Source organism: Melanostigma gelatinosum (assembly GCF_949748355.1).
Source record: "Melanostigma gelatinosum genome assembly, chromosome: 22".
In the NCBI taxonomy this organism is placed as follows: domain Eukaryota; kingdom Metazoa; phylum Chordata; class Actinopteri; order Perciformes; family Zoarcidae; genus Melanostigma; species Melanostigma gelatinosum.
Genome location: NC_136655.1, coordinates 15,923,203 through 15,941,307, shown reverse-complemented (window position 1 = coordinate 15,941,307; position 18,105 = coordinate 15,923,203). Strand labels below are relative to the sequence as shown.

General features: G+C 43.2%; 3 protein-coding genes across 3 annotated transcripts in view; 1 reads left to right on the top strand and 2 right to left on the bottom strand.

Annotated features, from left to right (window-relative positions):
- The window catches only part of slc41a2b (solute carrier family 41 member 2b), a 38,461-nt gene extending 30,356 nt beyond the window's left edge, over positions 1–8,105 (bottom strand). The window contains 7 exon segments of the mRNA XM_079294737.1: positions 1,130–1,276; positions 1,504–1,648; positions 2,265–2,336; positions 4,748–4,855; positions 6,300–6,711; positions 6,713–6,979; positions 8,028–8,105. Coding sequence (XP_079150863.1) covers positions 1,130–1,276; positions 1,504–1,648; positions 2,265–2,336; positions 4,748–4,855; positions 6,300–6,711; positions 6,713–6,879 — 1,051 coding nt within the window. The 5' untranslated portion in view covers positions 6,880–6,979; positions 8,028–8,105.
- Positions 8,106–10,323: 2,218 nt separating this feature from the next.
- Positions 10,324–13,213, top strand: nopchap1 (NOP protein chaperone 1). Its single transcript, XM_079294074.1, has 4 exons — positions 10,324–10,442; positions 11,193–11,267; positions 12,228–12,361; positions 12,484–13,213. The coding sequence occupies exons 1-4, from the start codon at positions 10,382–10,384 to the stop codon at positions 12,664–12,666; spliced, it is 453 nt and encodes a 150-aa protein (XP_079150200.1). The 5' UTR covers positions 10,324–10,381; the 3' UTR covers positions 12,667–13,213.
- A 743-nt stretch (positions 13,214–13,956) lies between these two features.
- The window catches only part of aldh1l2 (aldehyde dehydrogenase 1 family, member L2), a 33,994-nt gene continuing 29,845 nt past the window's right edge, over positions 13,957–18,105 (bottom strand). The window contains exons 21-23 of the mRNA XM_079294239.1: positions 17,966–18,071; positions 17,686–17,885; positions 13,957–16,489 (exon numbers count right to left, since the gene is read on the bottom strand). Of these exons, the coding sequence (XP_079150365.1) occupies positions 16,434–16,489; positions 17,686–17,885; positions 17,966–18,071 (362 nt within the window). The 3' untranslated portion in view covers positions 13,957–16,433. The remainder of the gene's footprint in view (positions 16,490–17,685; positions 17,886–17,965; positions 18,072–18,105) is intronic.

Here is an 18,105-nt window from a genome sequence, read left to right as displayed (position 1 = left end):
TTTGGTGAAGATCTGTGTCATACAATTAGACCAGACAGAGAGTCTTTCCAGAGGAAACGGGTCCCAGAGTTCGCAGTATTGAGTGCCACAAGGTTGTGCGACGCAGGTCTCGGTGTAAGTTAAACATGTGGAATGTGTGGTGGGAGGAAAAAGGGACGGTGTGTTGTGAGTGGAGGGCAGCACTGCTGCAGAGCGAGGCAGGAGGGACCCCTGCTGGCCGACCGAGGGAAGTGTTTCACTACGATCATCTGGGTTTACAACCGTTTCTACCAGAGAGGAGATGGACCACATTCAGTGATTGTCAATGTGTTTTGTGTTCCTTCAATCCAAAGCTGATCATAACTGGAGACTCGGACGATAGGATTTACCATTTTAGCATCAACACATCATCTCATGTATGCATGTGCAATGTATGGAAAATTACAACTAGAAAAATCCGTCATGTTACTCTCTGAGGTTGCGTTCACATTGTAGACTTATTCACACATTGCTGCTTTTCGGCTCTGGTCCGGTCCACGTTCACATCGGCTGTGTTGACCGGCACAATATACTTTACTTTTTTTGCTGTGTGTCGCAAGCTGGCGTAAAAACTCTTAAAACCAGAGTAATACCGGCATATTTCACATGTCTTAATCGGAAACTGCTCAGGCCTGATTCTGATATCCAAATGGAATGTACTGTTGACATGGCCCACGTCAAAGTCGGAATATTCAGTCATATTCAGAATAATAGTGGCATATTAATGAAGTCAGTGACTCTCTACAAAAGAACCAAGAGCTGTAAGTGTGAAGTCATGTAGACTGAGAAGGCAGCTCATTGATTGGACAGTTTTGGCGACGGTCCTCCTGCATCCTCAGCTCCTCATGCACCCACAGCTCCTCCTGCATCCTCAGCTCCTCATGCACCCACCTGGTGGCTCACATGCTGCACTAGATAATAAAAGAAAGTGGTGCAGCGTTCCTTCTTTCTATGTATTGTGAATTATAAAGTGTTTGACCTGAGCCAGGCCATACAACAATGATAGAAATCATATCATCGATACATTGTTAGTAGTATGCAGCTAAAAATATACATAAAGACAATGGGATCAGAATGCATCTAATTCTAAAGGCAGTAGCTGGTCACCTACCCAGGCAGTTGTAGAGGCCCTGGCTTATCCAGGCCAGGATCGCCAGGGTTATGAGGTCACCAAAACTGGCAGCGATGGGTGTGGCTACGTTGTCTGGGTTGATGCCCGTCTTCTTCGAACCCACAATTACACCCACCATGATGAAACCTGACACACAAAACAGAGTGGAGCACTTGACTGATGGTCCTCACATTACTAGTGACTTTCAGTCATTATTAAACAACAAGTGTGTCAGAGAGCAATACATGTTTTTTGTAGTCCTACCGTGTTTTTGTAGTCTTACTGATTTGACCCTGCTTCTCCCCAGTGACAGTATTAATAGTTTATTTTAAACCGTGGTCCTCAGCTGTCACTGTGTAAGTGTGTGTGTTTACCCTGCAGCAGGGAGGCTATAAAGGCCGTGGCCACGCTGCTGGAGCAGAGCAGCACAGCGTGGCTCATCTGGAACTTCCCTTCCGGGATCCAGCCGAGAACCACGGCCGCTACGGCGGCCAGGAAACCCACCACCGTGGCCTGGACCTGGAGGAGAGAGGGGGGAGTTACTATTGTGCTCTTTTATTGAGTGGAGAAAAACAAGCATGACTACGTGGGTGAAAAACATGCAAACAGTGCTTACAGGATCAGCAGAAGGATTACTTATAGGTCATGTGGCACATAAACATGAAATACTGTAATTAACGTCATCTCCAGGTAGACTTTTTTCAATCCATTACATAACACTTCCTGCTGACGTGGGTGTTATTGCGTACAACCAGCTGTGTGTGTTTATCAGTGTGTGTGTGTAGATGATTAACAGAGAACATACTCTCACTACACAGACATCAATAAAACAGTCTGAGTCAACACTAACCTGGATCCAACCAATTACCACCACTGCTAGTGGGGTGATGTTTAATCACACAGAACATCCATAGCGTTACATAAATATGATAGTAAGTGGGTGAAATTTTCAGATGATTTCTCACAGCCAAATATGGAAGACAAATCAGTAGAGGCGTCAATAAGAACTGTATTCGGTTTGATAAGGAACATGCTTAGAAGCTAATCACAGTGTCAAACAATCACTGGAGCATTGTTTCATTCCAATGGCTGTACGTGCATGTGGATGGTTGAAGGCTTAACTGGGAGTGATTACCTGCTTCAGTGCCAGGTTGCCTATGATTAGATTCCACTTCTCTATGGGAGAATCCATCTTGCCCACATTCACCTGTGTTGGGAAATAGGACAGAATACAGAAACGCATATAAAATATAGACTTAGGACCAAACCCATTTTATAGGTGAAGCTCAGTATGGTAGTAGTCGTGGTTAGTAGGTAGTGTGTTCAGATGTATGTCTTCTGTGGCTCTGGTGAAGTCTGAAATTGACTGACATTTCAGCTCGGGCTTAAAGACTACAATATTATAAGAGAAACACTGCAGTCATCAAGTTTGAAAGGCGAGGGTGTAACAGTCAGGGAGATCTAACAAAAGACACTATTGAGTTGCATTGTGGGAAATGTAGGATGCAATGCTTCTGTAGAGTGACCATACTTGGGACATAAGGCCTTTACACACCAGAGGTGTGACGAATAAGCAACACGAAAATGCAGAACGCTGGACTGTGAATAATAAACGTCGAGGGCTTTTATTGTGAAAGGTAAGAACGTAAGGCGTGGATCTGGTCTGCGCTGCCTTTGTCGAGGTGGAGAGGTGTAGTAAAGTGTGCGGTCTTGGTTCGGACTACTCTGTGTTGTTATTTTATAAATATAGGCACCACGCGACACACGTCATTGGTTGATTCCTTTATTCGAAAGCTCAGAAAAATCACGTCTCTTTTTCCACTATGCGTTTTGTGTGAAAGTATTGATGAAAAAACACATTTTAAACTGCATAACAATCCCACGATAAAAAGTGTTAAGGCCTTTGGAGTCATAAAGTCTCGATTCTCCTTATGGAAGTGTAAATTGCTGTCGTGTCTCTTTGTCAACTTTACCACAGAAATGACAATGAGCAATGTTTACAATGTGAATCACGGCCTGTTTCATGGCTGAGCCTTAAGGAGAACATGAACACAAAGACAAACTGTTTCTTTGGGACACCACTGAGGAATTATCAGCTCACGCTGAGCTCCGCTGTCCATGTTGACACAGCACTGTGTCAATGTGGAGCCTGTGTGCTGAGAGCCGGAGGCCAACGGGAAGAGGCAAGACAAAACTAAACAAAGAGAGAATTTTGGCTCCGTCACTTCTTCAAGACGTCATGGATACACAGGAAAATACTGGCTGAATAAGCACTTTGTGCACTTGTGGACAGGATTACAATGACACAGTTTTGTACGGGACATCCCGCACTACAAAGGTATGATTCTCTACCAGGCGAACCTGTTCCCTCCCCTCACTGCTCATCCTGTTTGCTCTGGGAGGGCTTCGAGTGGAGCAACAGTTTGGCCATCTTGACTGTTCGGTTATCCTGGTTGCAGCAGCCCGTCCCACCCCTCCCTCTACAGGAAACCACCCCTTCACTCTTGCTACATCAGCAGATTCCTCCACCAACTCCGAATCCGCAAAGCACTCACACCAAAAGAAATTCAAGAAAAAAAAAAAGTAATTATAAATTGAGCTGAGAAGGGGACAGTATCCCACTGCAGGCCTTAAGCCTGTTTCTTTCTCCATTTCACCTGACCGAGTAGCCGACGTTACAGAGGCGACCGAGAACAACTACAGGCAGAGAGACCGAGGCTTAGTCTGTGGAGGTGAGACACCACCAGAAGAAATGATGCAACGCCACACAAACAAACACACGATGACATCACACATCATCCACTAAGCGGACATGTTGTGAGGCTGGCTGGAACCACAGACTGTCTATGAGAAGTGGACGTAGTCATCATGGTGTCATCCATTGGTTTTGAGTTCAGTGATTTGCCATCTTGGATATCTGGTAGCGACCTGTCAATCACAAGGTAGCCCCGCCCTAAAGCCTACTCTGCTTTATGGTCTGTTTGTAAGAGATTGAGACCATAAACTCATGTTTACTGAGGTAATAACTCGAGAGAAGTAGAGTCATTTTCTCATAGACTTCTATACAATCTGACTTCTTTTTCCAACCAGAGGAGTCGCCCCCTGCTGGTCAGTAGAGAGAATGCAAGTTTAAGACACTTTAGCATTGGCTTTACTCGTCAGAAGCAGAGGTGGCCGCTTGGCTAGAACACAACGTATAAAAGCACTATAAACTTTCTGTCGACTAGGCTGTGGGGTAAAAAGAAAGCAGGCGAACAGAGCCAATGCAGCCCGACGCTGGACTCCAGCCATCTAATTACAACAAATTTAACATGTCAGCTACAGAGAGAAAACTGGATGCGTCAGAGGTTGTTGTGTGTGTAGCTCATTCAAATCAGCTGGAGCCAGTAAACACTGCCTCAGCAGAATATATGGGATGTCTGTTCTTCACTCATGCAGGCTTACTGTTTGCCACATCACAATAAATGCATTCGCTACCGACCATGGCACATTTACGGCCTAAACCCTTTAGTGACAAAAGCTGAATCCATTTCAACCAAGCATCAAAACCAACATTGAATTTGTCTGTTGTCATTCTGACTGTGACCGTGTGTGTGTGTGTGTGTGTGTGTGTCTCACCGCTGTAGACAGCCTGGAGGCCAGAGTCATCTCCAGGTTTCCCTTGAGGCCGAGCAGAGCGGGTACCAGGATGAAGATCTCCGTGATGTACTGGAACGCCTCCCAGTGCTGCGGGTGACACAGGGAGGTAAAACTGGAGGACATGTCCGATCTTCTAATCACCCTCACTCAGCCACGTTTCACATTCAAATTCAAACACTACGCTATCCTTTAGACAAGGGGGAAGTTCATCATTTGCCTGTGTGCCTATGAACCTGTCGACAAAATGCAACAGAGTCAAAAGAGTGGCAGAGAATCAATAAAAAGGTGTCAAATGTTAAAAACATGGATTAACACTCGCTGCCATGTTGTTGGCTGAAAATTGGATTTTCTGGGTGGGATTTGAATGCAGCACCCAATGGACACATCTGTCAATCAAGACAAAAACACCCATTAAACTAATTGTTTCAAACGTTAATGTCCTCCAAAACAAGAAAACATTGATGAAGTCAAAATAGCTTCTGTAAGATGAAAATCTGCTGGACAAAATAAAATAATCCTAATTGTAAATCCATATACTAGCTCTTTTAGGAGCTTTCAAAAGTGACTACGTGGAACTTAAAGGAATAGTTTGTAGTTCGTATGAGCTACTCCATAGTCAGTGTTTACCTACAGTAGATGGAGTTTGGAGAACCAGACAGGAGTACCAGCACGGCAGCAAAGCAATGTACTCGTGTGGCCGTATTTTAGACAGTTAAAAGAATCACAAGCGTACGCTATATTGAAAATATTTTCCCCTCTTTAACTTGCTGCCCTTTCCCTCTTAGGTAGACCTGCTTATAGGCGTCTAAAAACATTTGGTGCATTCAACATGTTTGTTAGGCCTCAGGAAAACATGCAGAGCCTGTCTGTAAGACACTGAATGTAAACAGAACTTTTGTTGAACACCACAGGGCAGCTTTGAAAACAGCCAATTGATTATCATTTGTTTCTGTTTTAGCCAGTAGCTTGTGGCCGGCTGTACTTTAATGCGGCAATTCTTAAGATTTCAGTCCAGGTTGATTTAAAATTTCTATTTGAGCAGAAACAATAGGAATTTTTCTGAGAGTTAAGCAGTCTGAAGTATTCTTGTTGCTACGTGAGCTTCAAGTTTTCAGAACTGTGTGCATAGTTATTAAACTGTGATCCAGAAATGGGAATGTTGCCACATTGTAATGCTGCAAATACATATATATTGCAATACTTTCATCATTGGGTCAGAGGTTTTTTACCTCCTTCTGCAGTAAAAAGTGAAGAGAATTTACAACCGTTTGCTTGTTTATAACCTCTGATTGTCTGAGCGATCACGTTTTTTTTGGCCCTTCAGACTATGTTCGGGTGGTGACACCTTGCTTCCACATCTCACTGATTACGTCGCTGAGTACAGTGTTATCAGAACTGATGGAAACAATGGCCCCAACTATGAAAATAAGACCCAGTATGTGATCAACTGGAATTAGCCTTTAATGCCACCTATTCTCGAGCTCTCAACCGGTTGTGCTTTGAATAATAGTTGCATTGTGGTTCAGCTTACCTGCACAATATCCAGCACCATTCCAGCGGACACAGTTCCAAATCCAGCCAGCAAGAAAGGCAGCAAGATTTGCAGCGCCATGGCCAGCAGCGACTCCTTGGGCATGTTCTGCATGGCCGATCTCGGCCCTTCCTCCTCGTCCTCATCCGCCTCCTCCTCATCTACCTCCTCCGCGGAGAGCCTCCTCTCAGCCAGCATGGGCTCTGTTTCGGAGTAGACTCCATCTCCACAGTCAGATAAAGTCACGGAGGAGCGAGAGGCCCGGTCTAGGAGCCGCCGGCCTTCTACGTGCGACGTCTCCTGTCTGTAGCCCTTCTGAAGCGAGGGGCACTCGGGTTTGGCTCCGAGGTCCACCATGGCTAGCCGCTCCTCCTGCAGCTTGGTGTAACCGGTGGGAACCATGGTCTGGAATAGAGGCGATCCGCCCAGAGGAAACAGGTTTCAGAGAGAAAGCACTCCACCCTGCGCCTGCTCCGCTCATATGCACTGTGAGGCTAGAGCCCAGGGCATCCCCAATGGCTCCTCCCAGACTCTGGACACTTATGGTGTGGTACAGCCGCAGTCTCTCATCTCCTGTCATCCAGTGTCAGAGTAGTGTAAAAAAGACGGCCAGTTCAAGTGGTTCAGACCGGTTCAGGTGCACTATTCATGCTGGAAATTGGCTTTAGAGACTCATCAGCCTGAGGGAAATACACAGAGACAGATAACAGAGGAGGGACTTTACGGGAGAACAGAAAAAACACGATATTTAAGATGGCAATACACTGAGATGGAACAGCTGAGTGACTTCTCATCAAGAGGAACAAAACCTCCATTATTCGGTAACCAAAGAACCAAGGCTCTAAATGTGGAGCAGCTGTTTTCATGTGGATAACAGAGGAGCTGTGAGAGAGTCCATGCAGCTTTTACACCAACATGAGAGGCAGGAGTGTGAATTAAAAGTGCACACATCAGTACAGTGGCTACAGGCTTTCTGTATCTTAAAAGGCATTAAATCTTAAAGATCAGTTTTAGTTTCCTGATCACAATTCAGTGCCGGACAATGTGTTGGGCCATTTAGCCTACAGACACACAATGCACCTCACAGTGCTATTGGTCAAAAGGCATTTCTCTGGATGTTGTGGAGGTGGAGACTCGGGTACCGTTACTCACTGGAAAAGGAATGTATTAGTTTAAATAATAAAAGATAATAACCATCAGTACCTACACAGTTTAAAGTGCAGGAACACGATGATACATGTTGAGAAATCCAGAGAAAACTGAACAGCGTGATACATTTTTAGCATCTATTGTTGGCATTAGCGGGAGCAGAAAATATGCCTCTGAAAATAAAAGTAGCACCGTGTTGCTTGGTCTTTTGCTGATGATGCAGTCCAGAGTAGCTTTTAGTTTGTCCATCTATTCATGTGCATTATTGGCCAGGCCTTTCAAATGAGCCGTCTGAGTCAGTATCAGGATATTCTACTTAATGATAACGCCTTCGTTTAACGCCATATGACGGGAACAGTTTGATAACATCGCTAAACATGGAAACATTGGCGTTAGTTAGTTGTGGTTGTATGCTTATGTTAGCTAACACTGTGCTATGCTAGCTAGCTGGGCACAAATAGTAGAAAAAAACAGCAGGAAGCGCGGCTCCCCTGCTGGCTTCTGCGTTAGCGGTCCAATAATACGGTGACTGTCAGCTAGTACATATAACAACAGCAAACTACTTATTGTGGTCGTCACCGGATATGATTTCTTTCCATAAATTACGTTTCTGGAGCAGACATCTCATCCAGAGAAGAGATGGGAGTCTTCTTTCTTGAGAGTCAGCCAGAGCCAGGCAGAGAGCAGCGTCAGAGCAGAAAAGTGCCACCAAAGCTCGTCTATGTTGAAAAGATGAACTCCTCCGTCTTGAAAATAGTGGGCGTAATCCGCATTGGCGCATCAGCGTTTTGGGTAGCCTTGATTAAAACCAAGGACGTAATGTTAAATGCATTTGAAACATTATTTAGAAACGTTACAGTAAACGATGCAGCATTTGCAAAAAAATGTTTTCCCTCGTCATTAATGATTTTATTAGCTTTATATTCTTGGTGATGATGGTAGCTGGAACATTACGTTGTATCTAAACTATCGGCTTTCAACAGACTGATACATTAATGATGTACAAGGTTCTTATTGAACTGGGTCGACTCTCTCAGACGGCTTAGCAAAACACAGTGGGAGTGGGATCTCGTGCTACACCGACAAGCTCAAGTCAGAACAAAACGTGCGTACCACGGATGTATTGAGAAAAGTGCCACACAGATGGTTTGATTGTAGTGCGCAGGCGCATAGTACATTTAGGAATTGTTATAATAATAATAATACATTTTATTTATAGAGCGCTTTTCAGGGTACTCAAAGACACTTTACATCAAAATCATATATAAAAGCTATACACTAAAAACATGAAACACGCAATAATGGTCACACATTAAAAGCAGTTTTGAGTTCTTTGGAGACTACGGTGCTGGGAAAGATCATGTCAAGCTGGCTGTAGACAGTCACGCCTCAGCCTCTCCTCTGGAGCCACCCTCAGGACAAAAAAGCTTTTTTGTCAATGTTTCATCCACCCAACATTTGTTTTCTATTTTCATTGTATGTGTGAGTTGGAGAAGGAATTTAATTTATTCACAGTTAATAAATATATACTTATGTAAACATGCTAGTTGAAACACGGTCATGGTGACGAAGTCGTTCTGGGAGCAGGTCAGCTGCTAATGTCACCATTAACAGATGAACTACTGAAGAAGATGCATGTTCACAACATCAGTGAGGGTAACGTATGTGAGATAACAGGATCATTTTACATGTCTGATCTTTTTTTATTATTTAAAAGAACATCAAAGCAGTCAAGTGTAAAGTGTGGAGCTGAAGCGGGCTCAGTGTGCTGAGTGGACTGCTGTGGTCCTGGAGCTTCCTCACCTCTCATTGTTTGACGTCCACTCTGAGAGGCTCCAGGAAGGCCAACGACCCAGGGAGAGTCCTGCCCTGTGATATGAAGAACAAGTCAGGAATGTGGATCTTTCTCTTGGTCTGTCTTGGTCTTGGTTAGTGTCAGTGTCTGCAAGACTCCAGTTCAAGTGTTGGCCTGCAGTCTAATTCATGTCTGAATAAATCTGCATTAATCAGTAGCGTCACAAGTTATTTAAGTCGAGAAAACATGTGTAGGCTTCATCTTTGACACTATTGAATCAGCGGAACATTGTTAAACAATGTGGCTGTTAACTTTAGCTTGCCACCACTTTATGTCGCTAATGCTATCTGTAATCTTAAATCTTATATGAATGGAGTATTACTACTGACGTATGTAATAATATGTCTAGTAGACAAAATGTGCAATGTATCCGCTGACTACAGCTGTCACATTAATGTAGTGGAGTAAGAAGTACAATATGTGTCTGATAAATGTGATGGACAATAAATAAAAAGGCATGCAATGGAAACACTCAAGTAAAGTTAAAGTACCTCTAAACTATACATCACTGTTTAATTGCCATCTGTGTTCACTTCATTCATAAAGTTATTGATTAAATCATGCACAACTGACGACCCATCATGCTCCAAAATAACCAAACAAACGTCTGTGCTTTCATAGCATTAGACCGCTCGTTGAACACTGGTTAGTCTCACAGTCACTGCATGACTAACTCTCCATTCTTCAGCCGCTAAACTGAAATACTAAATCACACATGAGGATGTGTAGTGCAATCTCTAATGGTGCGTTCACACCAACGTGTGAACACGGCATAAGAGCGATGATTGAACACAGGAGCTCTGGCTGTAGAGCCAATAACTTTACTTCATCTCCTTCACTCGGGCTCATCACATCACTGACACGCTGCAGTGATTTGATAGGTTCAACATAGTCATTGTCTATTTACGGTCCGTGCGATTTTTATCAGCCAACCTCACAGTTTAGTTTGGGGTAGTCTTCCGAAACACCAGAGGGCGCTGTGTAAATCCTTGTCTCAATATATTCCCTTTACCCGTTACACGGATGTTAATCTCAGGTAACACATGTTGATGGTAACACTCGTCTTGGCGCCTCTGAAATGGAATTAAATATCAAGAAAACGAGTTCGCAGGCTTTGCTGTCATGCGGGAACGGAGAAGGTTTGAATGCTTTTATTAGCAGACGTAGTGTTGGAAGAAAAATGCAGTTTAAATGAGAAAACCCAGTGTTTGTAGCTACGATACCTTAAAAAGTTAGCTAATGTTAGCTTACATTTCAGCCCACAGCACCCTAATTTAATTATTGTAACGTAATGAATATGTTTAAAACGATATCTTCTAGGAATTAACGTAAATCTAGCGCCATAGTATGTCATATTTGTTTACCAGCTCTGGAAATGACAAACGAAATATCCCCAAAGACCTGAAGTCATGTTTACTAGTTACACAGGAAAAGTGCTAATGTTGGAAATAAGCACATTTTCATAAACATAGAATATCAGACATTGTTGTGGCTTGCAAAATGTTTGAATATGATTCACAGCAATGTGAATATGTAATGTATACAGTATATTATTAATGTCAAAGAAAGAAAGATAGTTATATATAAGACACTAGGATGGATCATCCTAGTAGGTAAAGCATCATCTAGATATTAATATGAACCTTTTATTTTATCAGCACGATCAGCCTGAAATGATCAGAGTGATATTCCACTGTTATTTATCACATGAGACAGAATTGTACCCCACTTGTGGACTGTCCGGTGACCCATAACTGTCAGGGAATGTCCCTGTGTTGTCCTTTCCTCAGCGCTTTGTATCACATTTTGTATTTGGACTTTACTCCTCATCACTGTAGAGAAAGGCATTCTATTGGGACTGATGGGAGCCTTGTTTGTCTTGCTGCTAGGTCTCACTGAGAAGCTTCTCCTCAAGCCAAAGGCCGGCAGATCCCTGCAGACGGAGAGAGTCCCGAGGAGCAGCGGTGAGACCCGATGTCACTTCCCTGCATGCCGTTTTGCTATGACTTACAAGGTGTTTCTTTGGGGGTTGCACAATAAAATTTCGATTGTAGACCCAATTTGCTACATAGGAAATAATAACAAACAACTCTATGATATATGGAGGGTGGAAGATGAATTAGGGAGTCTCACAGCCTGAGGAAAGAAGCTGCTCTGAAGTCTGGTGTTTGGTGGGTTTTGTATTTTAAAATCCTTTTAGCTCTTCTCAGGCTCCTCTTCTCACCAATATCACTGATGCTCAGTAGATTGGGGGACAATGATGTTCTGGGTGGTTTTATCACCCTCTGTCGAGCCCTCCTGTCCTGTGCCAGTTTGTAATGTTTGCAGTCAGGATGCTTTCCAGAACTTGGGATGGGAATTTAGCTTTCTTAAGTTTCCTGAAGAAATACAGCCGTTTAGGAGCTTTCTTCACCAGGATGGAGATGTGTGAGGACCACGTCAGGTTGTTTGTGATGCTGATTCCCAGGAACCTAAAGCTGTTCACTTGCTCACCTCAGCTCCATTGATGTAGACAGCGGCCTTTAGTTACATTTGTGTTTGGTCGCATCTCTGGAGCCCTGTAAAACAAAGCCTATTCAGCATATTCTTTTGTGTAACATATGGCTGTTGAATCTGAGGAAATGTTAATTTCTTGACGACGCCGATGTTTCATTTTACCTGCAGTACCGATATTGTGCATTCCTTCTTGTGACGTCAGTGTGCGCGCCGTTATCTCCTTTTTGGGAGGCGTCACAAACTGGTGGACGTGGCCAAAGCAGTGCTGCTCTCACCCTGCTAACACACTGTTTACGTGTTTGTACATAAATGTAACACCTTTTTTATATATATAAAAAAACAAAAAGGATCCATGTATAGGTGTGGACTCGGCCTAATGACAAAGCCCCTTTGAGCCAGAAGTGTGATGATGATGTGGTTTTTTTCAGTGTTGGAGCGGCTGCAGAGCTTCCTGCCTCAGATGGCCGAGGCCAACGAGAAGCTGAAGCAGCAGATGGCCGACGCTCCCGCCGGACACTTTGACATAGAGAGCGTGGGGGGGGCCGAGAGTGTCATAGAGATGGTGAGCATCAGTCCGCCTCCCTCTGGCGGACCACAAAACTCCAGATATGAACGTTGAATGTCCTCACAGCATTTGTGGTACGACTGGATCGAGCCATGCGGTGTCTCCCTCTTGTCCTTCAGGACTTGGCGCTGGTGGAGCTCAGCGGGTCTGACGGCGACTCCGAAGGGGAGACTTCGGACTCTGAGGAGGAATCGGACTCCGCCGAGGGGAGCGAGGTCACGGAGCAGAACCTCGTGTTACCCGGAGACAAAGGCAAGAAGAAGAAAGCCAACATCCAGGTCCTCCATCAGCAGGGAGAGTAGAAAGAGTGGCCGCACAGACTTTTGGTTGCGTGTTGATTCTTTGCCCTCTTGAGATGATGTGGATTAAACTGACCCGACCATCCGCCTCGGGCGTGGAGGGATATTACCTCACAGAGAACTGGAAGCTCCTGTGTGGAGCCAGAGGAACATATGTAGATATCATTTTGTACATTTAAAGGGTTTGCAAAAGTACCTTTGGAGCCAGAGCAGATACTGTGATTACCTCATCCAGTCTGGCCATCAGCTGACCTCTCCTGGAACTTGATGTGTTCAGGCACAAACGCTGTGGATCACCTCATTGTGGCGACCATAAAAGCTGTGCACAGACCCTGCTACGTGCACATGTTGATTCCGCCAACGTGTTATCAACACCGTGTTGTCTGGTTCACTTAGTTTGATGGGTCACAACATTTTAGTTAAAGTTCTCTCTTTTGTTCATTATGTTGTATACATGTGATAGCTCCTCTTTAACTAATGCATTCAAATCATAATTCTGTCAATATTTTGCTACTGGTGCCTCTTTGAAATCTATTAAAAATATTTTATATTCAAAAAAAGGTGTCTTTTCGGGTTGAACTTGAAAAGTCTAGACATAGAACGTGGGGGGGGGGGGCGAGAGTGTCATAGAGATGGTGAACGTGGGGGGGGGGGCGAGAGTGTCATAGAGATGGTGAGCATCAGTACACACACACACACACACACACACACACACACACACACACACACACACACACACACACACACACACACACACACACACACACACACACACACACACACACACACACACACACACACACAGAAAAGTTCAATACATAAATAATAAAACACACCTTTACTCTGGTCGATACACTCAGTGGTTTCTCTACTGCAGCCTCACTTGGTCTGGTATGACCAGTAGCACAGGCTGGCTAACGTCAGCTAATGTTAGCAACCTAGCTTTACATCGATTTAGCAGTATAGCTAGCATTACTTTTACTTCTGCTACTATTAAACTCCATTTTGGATACATTGTCATGTAGCCAGTCCAGTCTGGCTATAAAGCCAACTATGAAGCTCACTGACGTGTGATCAAGTGCTAACTCATTTACATCCCTGTTGTCTATACAACGTCTTGTGCAGGAAGTATGTGAGGGCACTGTACAAAATGTGTTCGATATTACATCTACTTTCAACATATTTCCAGGAACACACTCTAAATAATGATGGTAGCACCACATCTGGAAAGAGCAGAATCACTCTTTACTCCCACCATGTTTTCTGAGTCACAGCAGGATTACACACTCAAATTCAAATCAAAGTTTATTCACCGTCGTATGACATCACTGGCTGAAGACATGCTGTGTATTGAAGCGACAGGTCAAAACAAACACTTGCTTCTTAGCCCTTGCTGCCTCTACTGATAATGTGGGACAGATAGAAAACTCATTTCACAACTTCCTCACAGTAGTGATGCTTATTACACGGCTTTGTTGAATACTCCATTCTGATTGGTCGAAATGTGGGGCCTTCTACGATCTGTTACCTCTGTATAGCAGACCAATGCTGCGAATAACAGACCGTTGTTCTGGACGCAGTTCTGATCCAAGTGCACAGCGAGAGGACCGTTTCTTTTTAGTGGAAGCAATACAATTATTTTTAAAAGCAATAACATATTTTTTAAATCCATATTTGAATGAAATGATTGATTTCTTTCATAAGCAGCAGTGTAATAAGCTCGCTGTACACGATCTCTTACATAAAACAACAGCTAGCTGGTGTGTCTTTAACAAATATAATATAGTGTTTGAACATAGTCTTCCTCTGTCTGACAAAAATACATCAAATCATTTTCCCTCCATTGTTAAAAAATATTTACAAAAAAAAGGTCCAATTTACCAAAGGGAAGAGACTGAATGTCTAAAGTGATGTGGGAGCAGACAGCAGCGAGGACATGATGTAAACATCTTGAGTGTGTGTGATGGGAGGAGAATGAAAATGGCTCACCATAGCTCGATGTAGTGGCAATAAAATACTGATTAACAAGATTCCATTCTGACCCAAAGTTCAGACTTCAAAGGAGAGCCATTCCTAACACAATCTGAAACATGCCTGAGACAGTGAATCACATCTTTGTGGTGACGCTAAGCCTTTAAAAACTCCTCTGTCATACAACCATTTTAATTAAACTGTTTGCATTTACCATTGCTAAGTGTTAAACAAGATCTCCTCACGACATAACGTGTGAATGTGATGCTATGAAGCAACAGAAATCTCAAGTACTGGATGTCACAGCTGCCAAACACTTCAATACAAATTGTAAATAGTCATCCAAAATGAAATATAACAGACTAAATGTTAACGAATGGATTACTTGTCGTAACCAAGTTTCAAGTCTCTGAATGATGATTTGTATACAGAAGTAAAATCTACCGAACGAGGAAGAAATCATTCTAAAAGTACGGTTCTTCAACTTGCATTTGGCTGTCGTGAAGTCAATCCTCATTAAGACTTTAACCAATCAATAAAGTGTCAACAATACATTTTTTATACGACAACCAGTTTGTTTTTATGAGTGTGAAAGTTCATTCTTTACCTTAAAAACAAAAAAAAAAAGAACAAAATAATATTAGAGAGCAACACCCCCTGAGAATCTTGTTGCTGACCTCCAGAGGTTTAACTTCTCTCCTTGATGCAGTGATGCTGTACTGTACCGTTGATGAAAACTATCACCACAGTCTCACTGCAGTTTATCAAATTGTCACAAAATGCAATCTATTGGTTTCGGGTAGAAGGGCTCGAATTGTGTCATTCAGAACGACTTTTTCTTTTCGGGACGACATTTCGTTAAAAACTAAAGTTAGGTTTAAGCAACAAAACCACTTCGTTAGGTTTTGGAAAAACATCATGGTTGGGCTGAACATGACGACAGAGTTAGGTTTAGACAACAAAATCACAACCATAAAACCACAACGCCGTGTTCAACACCTGTCACACGGTTAAAATCACAAACTGCTTTGATATGGATAAACGATTCAAATGTAACGAGCTTTTTGGCCCGAATCATGTTTTCCCATCAGGTCAATGATCAATCTCGACCACCAACGGCTTTACGTACTAATATTTGGTTTGCTAACCGAATGACGCTCTCCAGTTTAGTCCCGTTAGGCAGGGCACCGTCGACTCCAAAACTCAACCCATGGGCAGCTAAACACAAGCTTCAACATTCACATTCATGTGCAGATGAGTTGTATCCATAAACTAAAAACTTTGTCTATTTTCTGGTATGAAACACAACAGACGAAAAGCTGTTCAAGAGGAAACAGAAATATGAAAGGAATGATGAAGGCAGCATTACAAGTGGATGAGAAAGGACTGATTTCAGATGATTTTCTAATTTTTAACAGAACTGCTTAACATGATTGATGATGACGGGAAAACAGGTTTGAGATTGAAAACTGTGTTTTAACGTAAAACACAGTCTTATGGAACTGAAACCTTGAAAATAGTCAGAACCAGCTTGGCTCCCATCAGGTGTCCAACTCTGGGTTCTATGTAAGATACCCAGACGGGTGTCAACCACACGTGTCCCTTTGTCCATGATGTGACTTTTTAAACGGAAAGCCAAGAAAAGACAGGCACGTAGTCCAAACTGTGGCTCTCATTCATACAGTACACACACACACAGTCCAGAAGCAATGCTGAATGAAGCTGGATGTCTGACTGAAACAGACAGACGAGCCCCTTCTTGTTCAGATGTGGGTCAGAGTTTGTTGGGAGTCTGTGCCTCAGTACTCCACAGTCACTGCTTTGGTCTTGAGATATTCCAGGAGAGCATCCTCTCCTGTGGACCACACCAACAACAAAACAAGCATCACTGGATTGATTCGTGAACACTTTAACCAAACAGGGATTTCTCTTTGTCACATTTTCTTTGACTGAGGCATATCGCCATTTCTGGCAATATGCTGAGAAAAAACAATTAAGTATGGGGCCGATCACACCGAGATGCGTTGCTAGAAACGGGTTGCCCACAAAACCATTGCTTTCCTACAAACAAACAAAAAACAACGCCTGGTGTGTGCTACTTTCTTGCGCAGGATTTTAGACGCACATTAAAAGTAAAACAATTCTCAACTCTTCAGCACCAGGTGCAGAGTCGCACCGCTCGTCAATGTCACAATTGACTAAGGCAGCCAATCAAATCAAGCAAGAGGCGGGCTTTACTACTTTACCACTGACTTCCTGTTTAAATGCAGGTAGATGTGTGTGGAACGGACATTGATATCAGTGTTAGTTAATCACGATAAACAATATCATTTTCCCCTCCTCATTCAACAACAGAGCAACAGCAAGAGCTCAATGTTTCGACTGAATAATTCCCCCCTATTATTTACATTTGATCGCCTGGTTGCACACGCACTCCTGCTCCATCGGCTCATCAGCTGTTTGGTCTGACTAAGGGGTATTTTTTAAACAGCCGCACCTGTTGCGACGCTTTCAGATAATAAGTCATTATTTTCAGATAATAAGTCATATAGAGATATCAAGTCATTATTTATAGATACTAAGTCATTAAATAGAGATACTAAGTCACTATTTTGAGAAAGTTTCTTGTTATGGTGCGATACTAAGTCCTTATGTAACGATACAAAGTCATTATTCTGAGGTACTAAGTCAATATATTGCAATACCAAGTCATTGTTTTGAGGTACAAAGTCATTATGTTGAGTTCCTAAGTCATTATTTTGAGATGTTAAATTATGTTGAGTTACTAAGTCTGACTAAAATGACTTGCAGGCCCTTTTTTCCTCATCAAATTGGCAGAAATGAGCTACCATGTTATCATTACTTAACAAATTCCTCCATAGGTTGAGTTGTACCGGTAATTGCAACTTGTAATCTGGCCTTCATGTGTAAAATGACCCCCCCCCCCTTATTCCAGTCAATATATCAATGACACAAATGTTCAACTAAAGTAAAAAATAAAAAATATCGGACTTTCTAAATCCATGCCACAACATTTGTGTCTCTACTCACCGAGGTCTTTGCCGAAGCCGGACTGTTTGAAGCCCCCAAAAGGTGAAGCCACGTCGGTCTTATTGTAGGTGTTGACGAATACCGTTCCGGCGTCAAGCCGCTCGCTCACGTACATGGCCTTGTTGATGTCGCGGGTGAACACGCCCGAGGCCAGGCCGTACTCTGTGTCATTGGCTCTCTGCAGAACGCCGTCCACGTCGCTGTGGTTCGCAGGAGGTACAGATAATACCGGTTAGCATCTCGAATAGCACTGCAGCAAGATACCTTTTTGATGACTCACCCATCTTTGAATTTGGACACCACCATGACGGGGCCAAAGGACTCCTCTTTGGCGATGAACATGTGGTCCTCCACATTAGTGAACACCGTGGGCTCCATGAAAAAACCTGAAAGGAAATGACCATATCAATGATTAGCTAA

Bases quoted from the DNA above. Each gene is read 5' to 3' on its own strand.
- nopchap1 (XM_079294074.1), top strand. From the start codon at position 10,382: ATGGAATTAAATATCAAGAAAACGAGTTCGCAGGCTTTGCTGTCATGC. The intron at 11,268-12,227 runs GTGAGACCCGAT...GGTTTTTTTCAG, and splicing joins GAGAGTCCCGAGGAGCAGCG to TGTTGGAGCGGCTGCAGAGC. The intron at 12,362-12,483 runs GTGAGCATCAGT...CTTGTCCTTCAG, and splicing joins CCGAGAGTGTCATAGAGATG to GACTTGGCGCTGGTGGAGCT.